The sequence below is a fragment of the Pleurodeles waltl genome, chromosome 11, assembly GCF_031143425.1.
Source record: "Pleurodeles waltl isolate 20211129_DDA chromosome 11, aPleWal1.hap1.20221129, whole genome shotgun sequence".
NCBI lineage: Eukaryota > Metazoa > Chordata > Amphibia > Caudata > Salamandridae > Pleurodeles > Pleurodeles waltl.
In genome coordinates, this window is record NC_090450.1 from 895,525,338 (window position 1) to 895,544,840 (window position 19,503).

Sequence of the window (19,503 nt, forward strand, 5' to 3'; positions counted from 1 at the left end):
ATGTACATCAGTTAGCGATGATTTAAAGTTCTTTCATAAGCTTACATATACTAAAAAAAAGAATTAATATCTAAGACACTTTAACAAATTGTTCACTTTCATGTTGGTAAGTGGCCAATGAATACAGATTTCTTACGAAACATTCCAAGGAGAAGACATTGTGTGCCACAAGACTCCGCATATATTAATTAGCCTAAGTTGCATCACTCAGCTCAAAAATAGCAAATCACCACAGTGTGTAAGATACTCAACCCTACATGAAAATATCTTTATCAAAGGCCAACCTGCCCCAGCACAAATACTCAAAGAAGTACAATTGAATGTGCCATTTTTACAGCAAAGTCTTCAAGCATATGATTAGGCAGAGCCATCTACACCAAGCTGAGATGGAATGAAAAAAGCAACCCCTGTGATCAAGGCTGCTGTGGCCGAAACAAGTCATGAGTTATATACCAATAATCTATTTTCTTGCATTGCATCTGCTCTGAGCGAGAGCTATTTATATTGTGCATGAATGGATGTTTCTTTAGACTGGAGTACTTCTCCAGTCCAGCTGCTCCACCTCGAAGAGGTAGAGGGTACAATGGCAAGCAAAGATCTATCTATCTATCTATCTTTTTTATTGTGAGAGATATAGCAATGTTGGCTCAACTGTGTAAAGTGCTCACACTCCTCTTTTGATCTGGTTCATGCTATACAAATGCAAATCTATGAACATATACAGTTGCACTTTCTCTTCCTCTAACTCCCTGTATTCTTCCTCTTTCATTATGCCATACTATGACATTTCTGATGTAGCCTATGCAACACTCAGGCTTTATGTACATGTTTTATGGAACTTGTTTTCCAAAATAAACATTTATGATGATGTTGATGATGTATTGTATATAAATAAAAGAGAGAGGCTTAGCTTCTTTTATAGTCTTACTTTATTAGATACACCACAGAAATAGAGAAAATGTTTGTATCTGCATGCAGTGGAAGACAGAAGATTTCTAATCTGTTATTTGTTTGCATTTGTAAACAAATAATTTGCTGTTAAATTCACTGCATGCTCATTAGAATGCAAACATCCCTATTAGAGGCACTGCACCATTCCCAGTCCATATGTTCATGCTTTATTTACAAGTAAAAATAAATTATTATTTAAGGTCACCTATGTCATACATGTGTAGAGTAAATCAGAAAAAAACGCAGAAGCTTCGGTCAAATGTACATATTGGCGAATGATTTGCACAATACCTATAAAATGGCATTGAAAAAGATAGCTTTTTTATGAATACATGACCTTAATATGTTGCGCTCTAAAGGCATGTTGATTGTCTAGAGTAAATATCGTGGGCGTGTACAGTGATGGAAGTTAAAAAGTTATTAAAGTCAATCAGCATTTCATTGTTTTGTGCTCCACTTTAGGTGATTGTTTTGTCACGATTACTGTTGTTGAAAGATCAATCCTGAATAATTCATAGGAATCTAACAATGAATATTCCTGCAAGCATACAAAACAGCCTTTTACATTTTTTATCTCAAGAACAAGGAGAATCAATGTCTCCAGTCAACAAATAGAATTTTCATCTTTTGCAACATATGTTCTAATATGGCACAACATCCACATTTTCCTACCACTGTATGTAAAGGAAATGCTGAGGCTGCTCAGCAAGCTACTGCCATGAAAATTAACAGTACTATATATTATGATAAAAATTTACAAAACTTTCAGCTTAAATGCTGAGAATGCATTTTTAGTCATCACAAAGTAGTTTCAATGATTTATCAGAACAATGCCAACAACATTGATGATTTAACGTTTGTTTTTATTATTATGTACAACACTGCAAATAACACTTAAATATTAAAGCAACATATACCACATACTAAAATCACCTATGTTCCTTAATAAAGGAATCACACAACACAAGAGGACAGGAAAGACGTAATCATCTATATAGCTTCCCTAAAATATTTCATGCACAGGGTCAGCAATTTTACGATGCATTTATGAGGGCTGTCATTCTTTTAAGCATAGGTTGATGTTGTGCAAATGGTACTGATAACCAAGCGAAGACTAAACAACATGTATTCTACTTTTTCTGAATAATGCACTGTCAAGTGCATAGTCATCAGATGGTGATACCTTCACATTGGAAATTAATACAGTTCTCTGGCTGTGAAAGATAACTATTTAATACTGATGTCAATATAATTATATTAATAATCTAGTGGAAGGGAAGAACAGGAAAAAACCAGGAAAAAAACTGATGAAACCTGCATTGAAACGAATGAATGAAATGCACACCACCACAAAAGAATATAAAGCTTAATTTTCTTCCTGGGAAGATTAAGCTGCTTAAACAAAATCATAACGGAGATGTCTGCGTGCCAGGCATAATAATGTTTTTCTCAAGTACAGAAAAGTAGAAATAGTCAGGCTGCGAGCTCTCTACTGACCATTTCCACCCAACATCAAATAAGGCATTTGTATGTGTTATTTAAATATTCTTCTGTGCTCACTCACATCTGACTATAAATTCTGGGTTTTTTTTCAAAATAGCAATGCACTTTCAACACCAAATGGCATACCCAGACCGAGGTCATTTTTTACATATGTTAAGAGTTTACAACACTAAAACTGAAGGCATGATAAGACGTGGAATGTCCTTTTATAGCATAGATTTCCTCTCTAAGACTTAAGAGTACCATGGGCATTGGTAATTCTGGTATTTCATACAGACATGTCATCTGTTTTCAGTAGGAGAAATGTCCAGCTGAAATACTCCTGTGGTGCTCGTGAAAGAGTTGCAATCCCATATAGGCCCACAGGGCTATTTTCTTAATGAGGGACTAAATCATTAAGTATGGTCTTTTAATTTTGGAGGCTGGCGGAGTTTTTCAACTTAATATTTAATGCATATTTTCAAATAAATTAATATGTTTTAGGTAATGTTCAAGACAAAGGGAAAGAATATTAAAACTAAATAAAAACGCAATTGTGTGATAGTTCACACCTAGGAGAATAATACAGAGTCATTGCGTGCTAATGAGAGCTGAGCCATCCATTATTTACTATCTGCAACATGATTACCTTCAATGGAGCTCCCAGTACTGCCAAGTGCGCATAGAGTGTGTATTTTCAATCCAACTCACTACCCATTTTCCTAGCAGATCTGTTTGGAAATCAGACACCATTGTGAAGCAAACACCAGCTTACATTTCATAGGCTCTGTAGTAATGCCATTAAGATATCACAGGCTATGTTATGAAATGTGCATATAATATTACCATTCTAGAGATCAGAAATATTATTAGACAAGGTACTAGTCAAATTTCTAGAATTATAATAAACATATATTGCTACACTTATCTTTAAAAAAAGTGATATGCATATTTAACAGTAAATTAAAACTGACATCAGTTTTAACAAGGAGCTACCTGACTCTTGTTTCATTGATTTTAAATAAACCAGAACAACAAATTGTACTGATAAAAAATGAATGCATTCATTTTTTCAAGTGATAGTGTGCAAAACAGCTGTACCATCTGATACGTTGTACATCTGCAACAGAGTGCTGCTTGGATCTTACAGAAGCCACAGATATATTTTTTTGTAGCATAATGCTCACCACTTACTTGGATTATTGTTTGTATGTACAGGTGTGTTAAGCAAAACTGCTCCACCACTTTGTGAACTTCCTGAAGGTCAGATACTCTCATTATGTAATTGTAAAAGTAATTGTGGTAAACTAGAAAGGTTATGTTCTTATCTTGAGTACATATTCAATTTGTAATTGAAATTAATATTGAACTCAGTTCCTCTCTAAATGAAAAGTTATTTTGTCCTGACCTTTAACTAACAAGGTTTCCTGACGCCATTGCACTGCACCTGGAATCCTGTACTGTAGCACAATTATATATACCAGTACACAACTAAAATGATAAGTGATGTTAATATGGCAACACTGACATAATCCAATAATAATGACCAATTTATCATCAAGGACAGTCATTTCATAACAAACGTGAATTGACAACAGCTAAGCCAGAGAACAAACTAATTGTCTACAATAATTAAAACATTCATAAAATAAATAACATTGAAAAGTTTGAAAGGTTTATGAAGTATTTGTATTGTGGATGTAGAGGGGTGCTCTGTGAACATTACTATCCTTATTCTGCACACAGACAACAATTTAGAATAATCCTCATACTGTGCAACAACGGTTCAGCTAAAATGCACATAATCAATTATAACAAATGTTTAACCTTTAGTTCTCAATGTTTACAATCGTTTTTAAATTGTTGATAAAAGTTCAGTTCATGCCACTGGTATTTCTTTGTAAATGAACAATTCAAACTGATTGGCTTGCAGTAAGTTAGATTTGAGTTGTAAATAATACAAAAACCATAACATGAGATAAAAACCTTTCAATGCCAAGAGTTAAATGTAGGTACTTATGTGTGGGAAATTTGTCCCCAGTTGCACAGCAAAGGCCCCCGAAGCCCCTGCAGTGCAAGGGGCCCCAATCTTCAGGGGGCCCCCTCAGCACAGAACACTGTGCATAGGTGGCGGTCTCCTGACTGGCTCCAGTGGGCCCCCTACAGGAACTTTGCAGGGGGGCCCTCAAGTTTTGTTATGCCACTGTTTGTCCCAAATACACACACACTTACATTACAATAGAAAAGGATGCCTTATGCTCTGAACTTTAATATTGAAGACAAGGAACATTAAATGAAATTCATATATGTACGTTTGCTGTCAATAAAAACATCTCTATGGTGTCTGAAGGTGCAAATGTTTTCTGATACTCATTGCATTAGAATAACAGTTAATCCGACAAAGACAATCATGAACATTAGAGCTGGCAATCTATAAGCACCTGGAAAGTTTTTGTAAGAACCTAAGGCTTGATTTACGGGTAAGTGGTGATGGAAATGTCTCAAGTATCTGGAGAAAATTTAGATTTGCAGGAAAATCCACAAGGTGAATTTTTATCACGGTTTTAGCCATAAGGGGGAGAAAACTCCACCAGTCAATTGCCATCAGGATTCAGCATTGCTCCAGAAATTGGATGATTTTAGATTTTCACTCCATTTGAAATCGGGCCCGAATGCTAGAACCATTTTATGCCATTTCAGATTATGCAGTAATGCTAGCTTACACATTCTCTTTTAATTGCTAGTAAACAGAGAGTGGCTTGAGGCAAGTCACTCCTCCCATCCTCCTTGATGACGCACATAAAAATTGACCGAAGGGCCTAACTGTTAGGAGAGTAGAGATGCACGCATGTGCCAGATAAAACATCCAACATGCACTGACAAAAAAGCCAACTTGGGCGTGTAAAAATTCAGTGAAATTCTTGTTGCATTTACACATTACACCTTTTTGAGCAATATGTGTTTAATTGAAAGTATTATGATAATTCAAAGAACATTATTGAACTTTAAGCATCTCTCATTATCAAAGTATAAATATTGCTCAACTGCTCTACACTGAATACATACAAATTGCAATATTATACTAATGCAAATCATGTTGAATTTTCATTCATACATTCCTACTGGTAACAATTATAGTCAAAAGACCAAAGAAAAATATGCTGGTTCTATTAAATTAAAATAAGTATATTTACTTTAAGGTTCAGACCAACATAATTTATTTTCGATTTAAAGGAGAGTGCTGAAAAAGTGGAAACAAACTGGAAGACAAGACATTGAAATTTACAGTGAGGTGGTACAGAATACTGTATGGATATCCTAGAAATGCTCATATATTTCTTTAATCACTTGGCACATGGTTTTCATTATGTAGGTTGTGCCACCGTTCGATTTTCTTATCCTTGTTCTTCAGACACTCATACCAGTGTTTTAAACGTTCTCCTTTTGCTGTAATTCCCAGAACACACCCACCTGTAAATAGAAGTAAGAAGGTGATTAATAGTTTTTCAAGTGGATGTCTATTGTCTTTTTGTATGCCTTTATTGCTGCAAAAAAAAGAAAATCATTTGGCTTCATGAAATATTATAACATTCATGTTAGACTTCTTGTCTGGTTCTAACATTTGCTAATGGGCGGTGATGAAGCTCAGGTAAACGCTTAAACTTTAGTTCAGCTATCTATCTATTGTTTGTTTTACTCAGGGTTAGACTGCTCTCCCTCCTTTATTCATCAAAGAGAGAACATTCCCAGCCCTCATACAATTCCATTGGTTCCCAATCAGGAAGAAAGTATCCTTTAAAGCTTTATGCTTTTGTCATAAAATCTTGAAACGAAACGGCCCTCAATATCTTCATCCCTTGAATAAGGTCAACAGACCTGGAAGATGTCTTTAATGTGCAGAAACAGCACTTTCTGTGTATGGGAGGCTGCTCATTCAGATTTTGGACGCCAAACTATGGAACACACTTCCTGTTGATCTGAGATCGGAACAATAAGAACTGGCTTTTCAAAAGAAGCTTAAGACAATCTTAAATTAGTCCTCTGTTTTTGGGTGCTTGACTCTTGTTGGGTTTAGAACCCTAGCATGGGGATACTCCAAATGGAGTAACCAAGCACTTCATAAATTTCTATATTAATATTATTCTTTATTATTATTTCCTATCAAAGAAGGGTGGAAATGATTAAGGTACTTATGTAACAGTTGATACTTACCCATGCAAAGCGTGATAGTTTTACATGTTATCTCACTTATTCTGAGCTGAGTGTCATTCACTTCATCAATCCTTTTTTATTGGTTTAGAATGTGCTTGAATAGCCTTCCAGTAGATATGATCACATGGAGGAAACGTGCCAGTAATTTGGCTAAGAATAAAGTAAGTTCTACAGAAATTTAAAATGCAGGGTCAAAGCATTATCTCTTTACGTGAGAGGCCATGAAGAACAAGAAAGATATTTTGTTACACTATGTGAGGGCATGAACCTCAAGAATATAAATGGAATTGGGTGAATCCATCTAGATAGATACATCAACACGAATGAGAAGAATAGTGAGTTAGCAGGTAAATTGAGAAAGGCATGCAGAATGATAGCACATTATTGTTTTGGTGCAAGAACTAAAGGATAGGCAGATATATAAGTCTTACAAAATCAGTGGTATGGGCAGTGATGGAATAGTGACTGATGAACAAGGGGTGTTTTGTAATGTCTAAGGTGATACATCAAATTTTGGTGAAATATAGTCTATTGAGATATTGTGAGAGTGTGTCTCTCATTTCAATTGTGCATGTTGCTACTATGATGAAGCAGTTCAGCTGTGAATAGGTGAAGCAGTTCAGCTGTGAATAGGTGACGAGGTAATGTATAAGGGGGCAGTGAAAGACTGAAGAGCAGTCTTTTAAGAGTTTTCCGTTTAGAAATTTAGAAGTCTTGAGGGTTGGTGGAATGTTACATCATTAAATTTAAAGAGTGTGCAAATACCCGGGAAGGCACTGGGTCACTAGTAGGCATACCAACTCATGGTCTGGGTTCAAAGGCAGAATAGACAGGGACCTCCTACTTTGCGGGTGACAGGTTCATGATTCATTGAGGAGGTGAATCATTTTTGTTTTTGATGTTCAACAGACGTTGCATGGAGCTATGCAGATGCTGGGCATGATGACTTGGGGGAGGGGGCTTGCAACACATTAAAAGGTGACTCCAGTGCTTAATTTGTAAATAAAAATGTGGTGATGACGCTGAAATGAAGGTTTTACATTTATTAGCGCTTAAACGTAGTACTGCAATAATCAAGTGTGACTTTAGCCGAACTAAATAAGATTGTACGGGGACAAATGTGCCCTCAGAGTAGTTTGCCAACATTTATAAGCGTGCTTTATATAACGTGATGTATTAGAATCGTACTAGTTTGACATAATCGTAAACGTGTGACATGATTTGCTTGTTAGAAATGTTTTAGCTTAGCATAACTTTAGTGGAGGCTTTGGCCTAGTTGCCATGTCTCACGGTTTAGATGCTCGTATTTTTCCAATGTGCTAATAAAACGTGAATTCTTGCTTGAAGCTGTACTTTTCCAGTGAGATCGGTTCACATGCTTATCTTTAAGGTTTCGTGCCATCCTGGCATCTTCTTCTTTGCTCCAAGGTCAATCTGCAGGTGCAGACAATGGACGCTCTGAAAGTGAGTTAATTGGTAAAATATGTTGCAACTTACGTTCCCGACTCCAAGGATAATGTACGCCTAGGTAGAAGCTTGTAAATTGTTGTTTTTGATTGGACAATTTGAAGCCAACCTATGAACCCTCCAATGGAAGACCCTACTGGATTTGAACTGTTGTCTATTTAAACCAGGTGCACAAGAAGAAAGCAGCCCATTACGGACATTATTGCCATTACCAGCGCATTACGAACTTTACCAGCCATTACCCGCCATTTTGCAGGACATTGCAGCTATTATGGCCCATTTTGCTGCGACGCCATTTTGAGAGACTTTGATGCTTTCTCTAATCGAGAGAAAGAGACTTTGAGTAATTCTCGCCCTAGAGACTTTAACTTTGATTCGTCCCTTTGCATGAAGTAATAGTTGTCTTTTACCTTGCCGCTGTGAGGCAATTGCCCCGTCCACCCTGCCCCTTTGCCCCGTCCCATGCTGATCGAAACTGGTACCCATGCTGATCGAAACCGGTACCTGTGAGACGAAGACTTCCTTGAATGCTGATTGAATTTGGTAAATATGAAAGGAAAATGTACAATTGCATTGTGTTTCTTTTAGGTAACCAACTGCTGATTTTTGATAAGAGCCCTAGTTAGGAGTTTTCCAAATTAATGTTGCTAAATTGTTTTTGCATGAAACCCCACATGCAGATGCTAATTTGAGGTTAGATGAGGATTCATTTGTTGCACGATGCAATTTGAGACCTTGTTATGCTGACCAATGTATGCAATTAGCCCATTACAGATTATAGTTTTAGTGGTTTGCGTTGCTATTATCGAATGCATTGTTATTCAAATGCTGCATAGATTGCATCTTTTCCGTCGTTATGGACAGCTATTAATGTTCATTTACATATATCATTTGGTGTTGAGACACATCTATATTGTGCTAGCTTTGTTAATATAGGGAAATAAATTCATTAACTTTGCATAAACTGGTGTGATTATTCATGACCGAAAGGTCATGGTTTCGCCGAAATGTATTCTGGATTAATTGTGAAGTGTTATGTTGATCAGGGCATTGCTTATGTTCGGTATTGATTATTGATTTGGTTAAATTGATTATTCAAGAGTGAAGAGAGGCCCCACTTGGTCAAAAGATTCATCGACCCATGAGCGTCCCAACACAGGTAATTTATTAGGTCGGAACGCTCTATCAGTAGATGGTAGCAGAGGACGGTTACGCCCTTTGGGACCCCTCAGTCGAGAAGTACATGGTGTTGAATTAATGGTTTCGCCCTTTTGGACCCCTCACTCTTAAAGTACATGGTGTTGAATTAACGGTTACGCCCTTTGGGATCCTGCTCGAGAAGTATATGGTGGTTGAATTAGATTTTTCTTGGGTAAAACAGATTGAGAGAATGATGATGGGCTAAGTCCCCCGCGACTATCCCGGGATCTCGGAGCTTGCGAATGGAGAGAATGGAGGTGTGAGGTTGGCGGTACTAGTGATGGTATGAGTGAAGTTAGGATTTTGCGCTTGCACAGCTTATTGCCGCAGATTGTGTGAAAAGGTTGCGAGGATTTTAGAGAATAGCGGAGGTGCGACTCCGAGTGTAGGAGTAGAGAAGTCGTTGAACTTCATAGAAAATAGCGGAGGTGCGACTCCGAGTGTGAGAGTAGGGAAGTCGTCGAACTTCATGTGTATGTGGCGCTTTGTGCAGAAAAAGGTCCACGTGGTTGTTGTTGTTGAGACGGGCCCTGCGAGGTCAAGAGACTCCGGAGTATGTTGAAAAGTGTATGAGACACTTGTTTTATGTTGTGGTCTGGTCGGTTTAATAGGTTGACCGGGCGTGGTCAACGAGTCGGTACGTGTGTTAAGGGAGTGAAAGAAACTTCGACTTCGGGCTTTGACAAATTCTAAGTGCACTAGAATAGATCATTGACAAGTTGAGAGCAGAGTCTGCGGGTCAGATTTGCTTGCGAAAGTGGGGACAGAGAAAGATGGAATAACTGCCGAGGCTAGTGAAAAATCCCTAAGGTCCTGAAGCGATTGTGTTACCCTTCCTGTAGTAAACCGACAGATCTGTTTTATTATTATTTGGTTGCTCGCGATACATGCTAGAAGTTGTTACGAGAGGAGCTGAGTGAAGGAGGACTAGCCGCGAGGCTTTGTCAGCCGCAGTGTGTGTGAGTGTGACGTCACTAGGAGCCGTGCGGGGATAGGTTGGTTGCAGAGAAGGGTCGCGCACGGATTGGACGCAGTCCGTGGGGCTCGATTGGAAGGGGAAAGGCAAGCGAAGAGTATTCCGGGAATTAAAGTCACTTATTGATTACAAACTTTGTGAAATAAAAGACGAGAAAATGAAATTTTTTAAAGCATTAAAGAGTGCGATGAAGGGGGAGTCTTACATTAAAGCGAGTGTAGGAGAGGAGACACCACCCGAAGGTACACCAGCTTACATTGTAATGGAGGAAAAAGGGGTAGCTCTGTGCCTTTGGCTAAAGCAATGGCACAAGTTGACAGAGAAACATGGGAGCGTAGCGTTCCCGATCCATGGGACATTCAATATAAGGATCCTAGAGAATTTGAGATTCGCGATGTACGACATGAAGGTACCTCCAAGGCCAGCACAGTTTGAGGCTCTAGCGATTTGGGAACTAATAGCTAGACAGCAACAGCAAAAGAAGTTCGAGACCAGGATAAGGAAGGTAGAAAAGACACTAGCGGACGCTAGGTGGGATAATGCACAGAAGGTGTGGAGGTCAGATGTATTGCAGGGGATAAAATTGTTTCCCGCAATTGCTAAGGAAGAAGAGGCGACAGGCAAGAAAGCTACCTGTAAGACAAACAGGAGGTGTTCCAAAGATAGAGAGGAAGACGAGTCAGAGGATGAGGAGTTCATCATGCAATTGCTGAACGTCCGTCCACCACCTTATGCAGAGAGTGGACAAGGTCCAAGTACCAGTTCTGCCCCTCCGGCACCGGTACAGAATAATGAAACTTCAAATTCAGAAACGCCATCGGGATCTAAAGACCCGAGCCTACTGTTCACCCCGCAGATACCGCAGGTTAGGAGAATATATCCAGATGTGCCTATATTGAAAACAGCAGAAAATTATCAGCCGCAGGTCCCAAGGTACTACAGCAGTGACAACAGTACGGGAATGATTTTAGATCCAACCGTAATGGGAGTACAGAATGGTCGCCACCCAACATTGGCACAAGCTGAATCAACCCAGTTTTTGATGCCTCAAAAGCAGATGCATGGGGGAAACGCACATGCTCAGATGACGGGGAGTCAGACGGGCATGCCGGCAATGATGACCCATAGTGTGGGAATGAACATGCCTCAGAACCTGGGAAATGGACAGAACCCAGATGCGATATCCCTACCCATTACTGTAGGTCCACCGGTACCTTTGTACAGTCAGCCTAACTCAGGGGTGAGCGGTCAAGGAGTAATGGTGCAGAATGGGATAGAAAGGAGGTGCATAGAAAACACTCCAGAGACAACTCCGATAGTGGCTCAGCCAACTGGATCTGGGTCCTTGATGGAGTTTAGTCCCATATGTGCTCAGTCAACAGTGGTGAGGTCGAGTCCCCCACTGATGATACCGCTATCATTGAACACTGAAAAGTTGCCGCAACCGTCAATGGCAGTCGATGTGAATGCTACACTGATGGGGTTGAATGCGCAACAGCTGACACAATGGTTCAACAGTCTGAATTCCACACAAAGCCCAGCCAGTGGGAAGGGAGAAGACTACCTGAATAGGGTAAGGTTGAACATGGAAGCAGAAGAGTTGGTGGAAGGGACTATGGGTGTGAATAGGTTAGAGTCCTATTCGGAAGAAGAGCTGAGGTATCTATGTCCCAGGATTACGAGAGAAGTGAACAAGCTACACAGAAGGTTGCAAGAAATAGCTGACAAAAACGGGGTTGAGATAGACAAGACAAAACACTTGAGCAGGAGCTATAGATTGGATTTCGGGACCACAGATTTTGAACATATGAGGTCAGCAGGCATGAAAACGCACCTTAGAGAATTGCTGCAGAGTGCACAAGTGTGGAGGTGCTTAGACAAATTGGAAAGCAGGTGGGCAAAGAAAAAGGAAAAGAAGAAAGACAGTGTCCCAGAGCACAACGAGAAAAGACCACAGAGAAGTGATGCGATAGCCATGTTACCAATGAGGGAGACAGCAGGGGGAAAATTAATACATGTACCGTGGCACAGAAGCGACATTCAGTCTTTTACGGATGATTTTCCCAAACTGAGAGAGAAACCGATTGAATGGTATCAACAGACTGATAGGTTTGTGAAGCTTGCAAAATGTCTTTGGGAAGACCTGAACACCCTCTTTGAGATTGTGGTTCCGGCAGATTTGTGGGAAGAATGCAAAAGGGCTGTAGGTTGGCCGACAAGTGAACCAGAGAGAGACAGGGATACGGGTGCACCGTCACCTATGGTGATGAGCTTGTACTATAAGGTGATTGAGCATTTGAAGACGAAGGTTGCCGCGAAAAATGTGGATTGGCAGAAGATTGATCGAACTGCCCAAGAGGCTAAAGAGTCGATTCATGGTTACTATGAGAGGTTGTTGAAGGCGTTCAAGAACTACAGTGGTACGGAAACAATAGAGGCGAAGGACATGCTTCATTTTGTGTTTAGATTTGTGGAAGGGCTGAGACCAGAGATAAGTCAGATGATAAAGACGCATTTGATTTGTTGGCAATCGAAACCTATTGATGAGGTGTTGAATTATGCGAAATACTGTAGTGACGAAATTGAAGTGAAACAGAAAAGGTTGAAAGAGAAAGTGATGATGATGCAACTTAAAGCAGCTCAGACAGGTTTGCAAGGATTGCAAGGGTTTCAACAGCAGATACCGCAGCCGCAGCCGCAGGGAAATATGGTGTTTCAGCCACAGGCGAGAGGCAGAGGCAGAGGAGGCTTTGGGAGTAATGGTCCGGATTTGAACACTGTTGTGATTCCGAATGGTGTGCAGGCAATGAAAAGGGTGATGCCGTGTCACGTGTGCGGAATCGTCGGACATTGGAAACGCGAGTGCCCGATGATGGTGCAGGAAGGTGCAGGTGTTGGTCAGCAAAACAATGATGTCAATGCATTCCAGACAATGAGGGGACCGAAAATGAGAGGTCAAAACCCAAATTTTCAGACCATAAATCAGCTGCAGGGATTACAGCCCATGCAACCGCAGCAGATGCAGATGCCCCGTATGCAGATGAGGCAAATGCAGCCAATGCAACAGCAGTTACCAATGGTACCTAATCAGCAAATGCAAATACCCTTGGCACCAATGAGTCAGCAGCAAGTGATGGTTCCTCCACAGGTCTCGAGTCAGGTGATGAGTACGAATGGCACAGTACAACAGTTCCCATTACACAGTGAGAATGGAATAAACGATGGATGGGAGAGTGAAAGTTCAGATGAGGAGGGAAATTGTGTGCTTGCAGCATCCTTGGAAGTTGATCAAAAGGGTCCGTATGTGGAGGGAAGAGTTATGGGTCATCGTGTTTCATTCTTGGTTGACACAGGAGCCACACGTTCAACTGTTAGGAGCATTGAAGTACCAAATTTGCCCCTCTCAGGGAGAACAGTTCAAGTGGTGGGAGTAGCAAACAGGTACCTGACAAACCCAATCACAGATCCAGTACCAGTCAGAATTGGTAACTATCAAGGGTTACATAATTTTGTGGTATGTGACTCAAGCCCGATAGCACTGTTAGGGAGAGACCTATTGTGCAAATTGGGATGTTCGATCATGTGTTCGTACGATGGAATTAGAATTCAGACGAGCAGTGATGGGGAAGAAGAGGACAGTGTAGAAGGGGACGAGATGGAAATTGACGATGGAAAATACCCTCTGATTAACCTTCTTCCGATGATAACTGAAGAAGATATTCAAGCTGAATTACGGGAAACGGTCGGAAAGGAAGTGTGGGATATGACAGGAAAAGAGGTGGGATTGGTGAAAGGAGTGGAACCAGTGAAAGTGACAGTAAAACCCAATGTAACCTTTCCCCAGACCCCGCAATATCACATGGCATAAGACACCCTCATGAAGGTCGCCCAACTGATTGATGAGTTTGTAAAACAGGGAGTACTGAAAGAAGTGTTAAGCAGTCCATGTAATTCACCAATCATGGGACTAATAAAGCCAAGTGGAAAGGTCCGAATCGTGCAGGACTTGAGGAAAATAAATGACATCATAGTCAAATGCTGCCCTGTAGTACCGAATCCAGCTGTGATAATGTTTCAAGTCCCTTGCGATACCGAGTGGTTCTCAGTCATCGATTTGTCACAAGCATTCTTTTCGGTGCCTCTTCATGAGGACAGCCAATTTCTCTTTTGTTTCAAATTCTTAGACAGAGTTTACAGTTGGTGTCGAATTCCTCAAGGGTTTTCTGAGTCACCGTCAATTTTCAATCAGATTCTAAAGAAAGACTTGGAAGCGTTAGAATTGCCCTTCGAGTCAATACTAGTACAGTACATTGATGACTTACTGATTGCATCTAAGACAGAAAGTGGCTGCACAGCCGACACCATTGCCCTACTGAACCACTTGGGAAGGAATGGACACAAGGTGTCTCCTTCAAAGTTGCAGTTCTGTCAGAAGAAAGTGAAATACTTGGGTCATCAAATAGAGAAAGGGTCACGGAGAATAATGAAGGAAAGAATAACAAGTGTACTTCAAATGAGCCCACCAAAGACGAGGAGGGAGGTCAGGAAGTTTTTGGGGATGGTGAGCTACTGTCGCCAGTGGATTCCCAACTTCTCAACTCTAGCAAAGCCTTTACTGAAACTGACCCAGAAGGATGCATTGGATGAAATTGAGCTGAAAGGAGATGAGATGGATGCTTTTATTGAATTGAAAGAATGCATGTGTAGGGCTCCAGCTTTAGGTATGCCTGATTACACAAAGCCTTTCACATTGTTTTGTCATGAACGTGATGCATGTTCTTTGTCTGTCTTGACCCAAGCCCATGGGGGCGTAAACAGACCAGTAGCATATTTTTCAGCTACTTTGGATCCGGTCGCAGCAGCACTGCCTGGGTGTTTGCGCGCCGTAGCAGCAGTTGGTATCAGCCTCACTCAGAGTGAAGGAATAGTGATGGGACACCCATTAACAGTCATGGTCCCTCACTCAGATGAGATACTTTTGACCCGCTCCCGAACGCAACACATGACTGGAGCAAGACTCACAAGGTATGAGACAATAATTCTGGGCTCACCGAACGTGAAGCTGAAAAGGTGCACTACGTTGAATCCAGCAACCTTGCTTCCCGGTGAAAATGCTGAAATTGAGAACGCTGAAGACGTCGAGCATGACTGCCTTCAGGTGACTGAATTTTGCACAAAACCCCGACCTGATATTAAGGATACCAACCTTGATGAGAATGACCAAATTGTTTTTGTTGATGGGTCATGTTTAAGAGATGCATTAGGAATATTGAAAGCAGGATATGCTGTATGTACTGTAACAGGTGTCTTGGAAGCGTCCTGGCTTCAAGGAGTATATTCCGCACAAGTAGCAGAACTTGTAGCCCTTACAAGAGCATGTCAACTGTCTGCATTGATGAAGGTTACCATTTACACTGATAGTCAGTACGGGTTTGGAATTGTGCACGACTTTGGGCAACTATGGTCACAGAGAGGGTTCCTGACCTCTTCAGGGTCCCCAGTGAAAAACGGGGAGAGAATAAGGGAATTGTTACACGCCATTCAAATGCCAGCCGAAATTGCAGTGGTAAAGTGTGGTGCTCATACAAAAGGACAGGACTATGTTTCCTTGGGAAATGCGTATGCGGATCAAGTCGCAAGATTTTGTGCCTTGAACTGTATACTGCTCAGGGATGAATGGAATTCGATAAATGAGCCAGAGCTTGAACCAGCTGAAGCATTTGCCTTGAAAGTCGTAGATACAATGGATGAACTGAAAGCATTACAGAATAGCGTCAGGGAGGATGAAAAAGCTTCCTGGATTAAATCACAATGCACAAAGAGACCAAATGAGTTATTGGTTTCAAATGAGGGAAAATTTGTTTTACCAAATTGTCTCTTATCGCAGCTAGCGCGGTTCTATCATGGGCAGGCTCACCTAGGGAGAGATGCCATGATAAGATTGTTCAAAACTGATTGGTTTAACCCCAGATTCCGTCAAGTTGCAGAAGCAGTTTGCCACCGTTGTGTCACTTGTCAGCAGATGAACCCAGGAAAGGGAACAGTTGTGAACATGAGCCACATTGGTAGGGCAGGAGGCCCGTTCAGTAGAATGCAGATGGACTTTATTGAGATGCCTGTGCATGGAGGTCTAAAGTATGTGTTGGTGATTGTGTGCATTTTTAGTCACTGGATTGAAGCATACCCCACACGTAGAAATGACAGCCTTACAGTTGCAAAACTATTGTTGAGGGAGTTAATACCACGTTTCGGATTCCCGATCTCTTTAGAATCAGATAGGGGAAGTCACTTCAATAACGAGGTGATAAAGTTACTTTGCGCAGCGCTGAACATTGAGCAAAAACTGCATTGTAGCTATCGCCCTGAAGCATCAGGACTGGTGGAGCAAATGAATGGTACACTGAAATCAAGAATGGCGAAAATATGTGCATCGACAAATTTGAAATGGCCTGACGCATTGCCTTTGGTGTTAATGTCAATGAGAAACACCCCTGACAGAAAAACTGGATTGTCCCCGCACAAAATTCTCATGGGCAGGGCCATGAGACTTCCTGCAGTTCCCGCAAACGCGCTTTTGAATATTACAGATGATATGGTGTTAGACTACTGCAAAGGTCTGGCTGACGTGGTTCGCTCTTTCTCTCACCAGGTGGAAGCAACCACCTTGCCACCGATCCAAGGTCCAGGACACACACTGAAAGCAGGTGACTGGGTCGTGATAAAGAAGCACGTGAGGAAGTCGTGTCTGGAACCCCGTTGGAAAGGCCCTTTCCAAGTGATCCTGACGACCACTACCGCTGTGAAGTGTGCAGGAGTTCCCAACTGGATTCACGCCAGTCACACAAAGAAAGTGTTGTGTCCCACCGATGAGGAAGTTGAAGCGCTGAAACTGCCAGTACCTGATAACAAAGTGCCGAACGCTGAGACAGAGCAAAACAGAACTAGAAGCGAACAGGCAGAAATAGACGAGAGAGAAATATTCTCTGAGGACGAAGCAACCGATTCACTTGGGGAAGACCAAGGAGAAACCTCAGACAGTGACGAAGCAGCTGAGGGTGACAAAGAGCCTGAAGCAGCTGAGGGTGACAAAGAGCCTGAAGCAGCTGAAAGTGACAAAGAGCCCGAAGAAAGTAACGGTGACAAAGGGCTCGAAAGAGGTGAAGAAGCAGGAGAGCCTGATCAGAGGAGGGCTTTCCCAGAAGCAGACGGTACAGAAAAAGAAAAGGAAAACGTGATTGACTCCCCAGAAGAAGGGGACAAGGCAGAACAGAACGAAACTGTTCAAACTTCCTCAGAAGAGATCGCAGGTCCATCAAGTGGACACAGTGCAAAGAGAAAACAAAGTATATCACCAGTAAAAGTAAGAACTGGAGAAACGTTGAACGACAGTGAAGGGCCAAGAGTGAAAGAGAAAAGAAAGGAAGTGTGTCGTGGTACCAACATCCAGTGAAGGAAAAGACTTGGCCAAAGAGGAAAGTACCAGTGAGGCAGAATCAAAGAGAGATGCAAAACTGAAAAGGAAAAGGATACCAAACAGGAGATATTCCGGTCCAGAATGGGCATATGTAGTGCATGACGATTGGACTGACGAATTTGTATCTCTTAGCCTCGAGAACGAAGAAGAAGAGATACCAATAGAAAAGAAAAGTTTTATGGACACTGTTGATTGAAAAGCTGGTAAAAGACATTGCTTGCTATAATCTAACGTGATACAACCAGCTGAGACATTGCTAAACCGGATGAGACATTTGCTAACTTGATAAGACTTTGATAACCTGATTGACTATTAAACTTGATTTGAGACAACGTTGCCAACTGAAAAAAAAAAAAAAAAAAGAGAGAGTGAGTTATTGAACTTTGAAAGAAAAAAAAAAAAAAAAAAGGAAACTGAGTTATTGAACTTTGAAAAAAAAAAAAAAAAAAAAAGACTGAGTTATTGCCGAAAAAAGGACTGAGTTATTGCCGAATTGAGACAAATGCTGCTAACCGATAAGTGACTTGGCTCCTGAAGAGACTGTGTGAACATTGCGCTCGTTCAGCTTTGTAACTGAATTGCTAAATCGTTTCCTTTATAAGTGCTTCTAGCTCTCTGATTCTATACAGATCATGACACAAAACAGTAGAGTGAAATATTGTAAATATGTGTGTATAGGCTTGATAGTTGCATGTATACTAATAATAATGGCAATAGTGCTTGGAATGCGTGGTAAGGGTGAGAATGAGAAAATTGATGCTTCTACTTTTGCTCCTGTTACTGTCACTGAACTAACTGCACTGAAAAGACTAGAATTAGATGAGAGACACTTGCATGATAAGAAGGAACTTTCATATAATGTTTTCTATCGCTTGCTAACAGAATATGTTGAGACTATGGATGCGAAAGATTGTTATGTGTGTACACAGATACCGACATCGGTAACGGAAGGGGTGACTTATCACCACATGCCTCTTACATATGGGATTACATGTAGTATAGTAACTTCTAGATTTTATGGTCAAACCAACATACAGTATTTTTACTCTAATTATGATGTTACCTTTGCATATATTCCTATAATCACGCAGTTTAGCCAGATTGCTAAAGATTGGGATGCTAAAATTATGAGGGAATTTTTCGAGCCAATGCAACCTTTTGAAACGGCTCACGCTCATAGGGAAAACCTTACCTGCTCCCTCTCTGCAGTAGAAATAAGCTTTTTAGATCGCACAGATGATAGAAGGGCACAAATGAATGCGAAATTAGAAAAAGAGCTACATAAGAGGACTTCAGTAGATAATTATGCTTTTGCCGCAATAAGAACACAAGGGAAAATAGCTTTAGATGCTTGGCATGTAGGGAAATTTTGTATATATCGTGGTGAGTCTTATTATGATAACATTTTTGTGGGAGCGAGTGAGTGTAAACATACGTTTATCTTTAAGGCCAAATGGACATTCATGCTGAACGGACTTGACCCTGTCATACCAGGTGTATATTACATTTGCGGGCATAATGCCTATTATCGTCTTCCAAAGGGATGGTGGGGAAGATGTTATTTGGGTATAGTGTTCCCAAAGGTTTATCAACTGGATGACCTATCGGTGATTCCAAAGACTTCTGGATCTCATCGTATCCAGAAAAGAGAGACCGCAGCTGCTGTGGTAGGAGATATATTTGGAGCCATGATTCCTTCATTGGGAGTTGTGTTGAATTCCATCAAGATAAGAAAGTTGTC

General features: G+C 40.8%; 1 protein-coding gene across 2 annotated transcripts in view; it reads right to left on the reverse strand.

Annotated features, from left to right (window-relative positions):
- Window positions 1-918: 918 nt before the first annotated feature.
- RPH3A (rabphilin 3A) overlaps window positions 919-19,503 on the reverse strand; it is a 756,965-nt gene continuing 738,380 nt past the window's right edge. For both annotated transcript variants that reach the window (XM_069214805.1, XM_069214806.1), the window contains exon 20: window positions 919-5,904. In XM_069214805.1, the coding sequence (XP_069070906.1) occupies window positions 5,774-5,904 (131 nt within the window). In that variant the 3' untranslated portion in view covers window positions 919-5,773. The remainder of the gene's footprint in view (window positions 5,905-19,503) is intronic.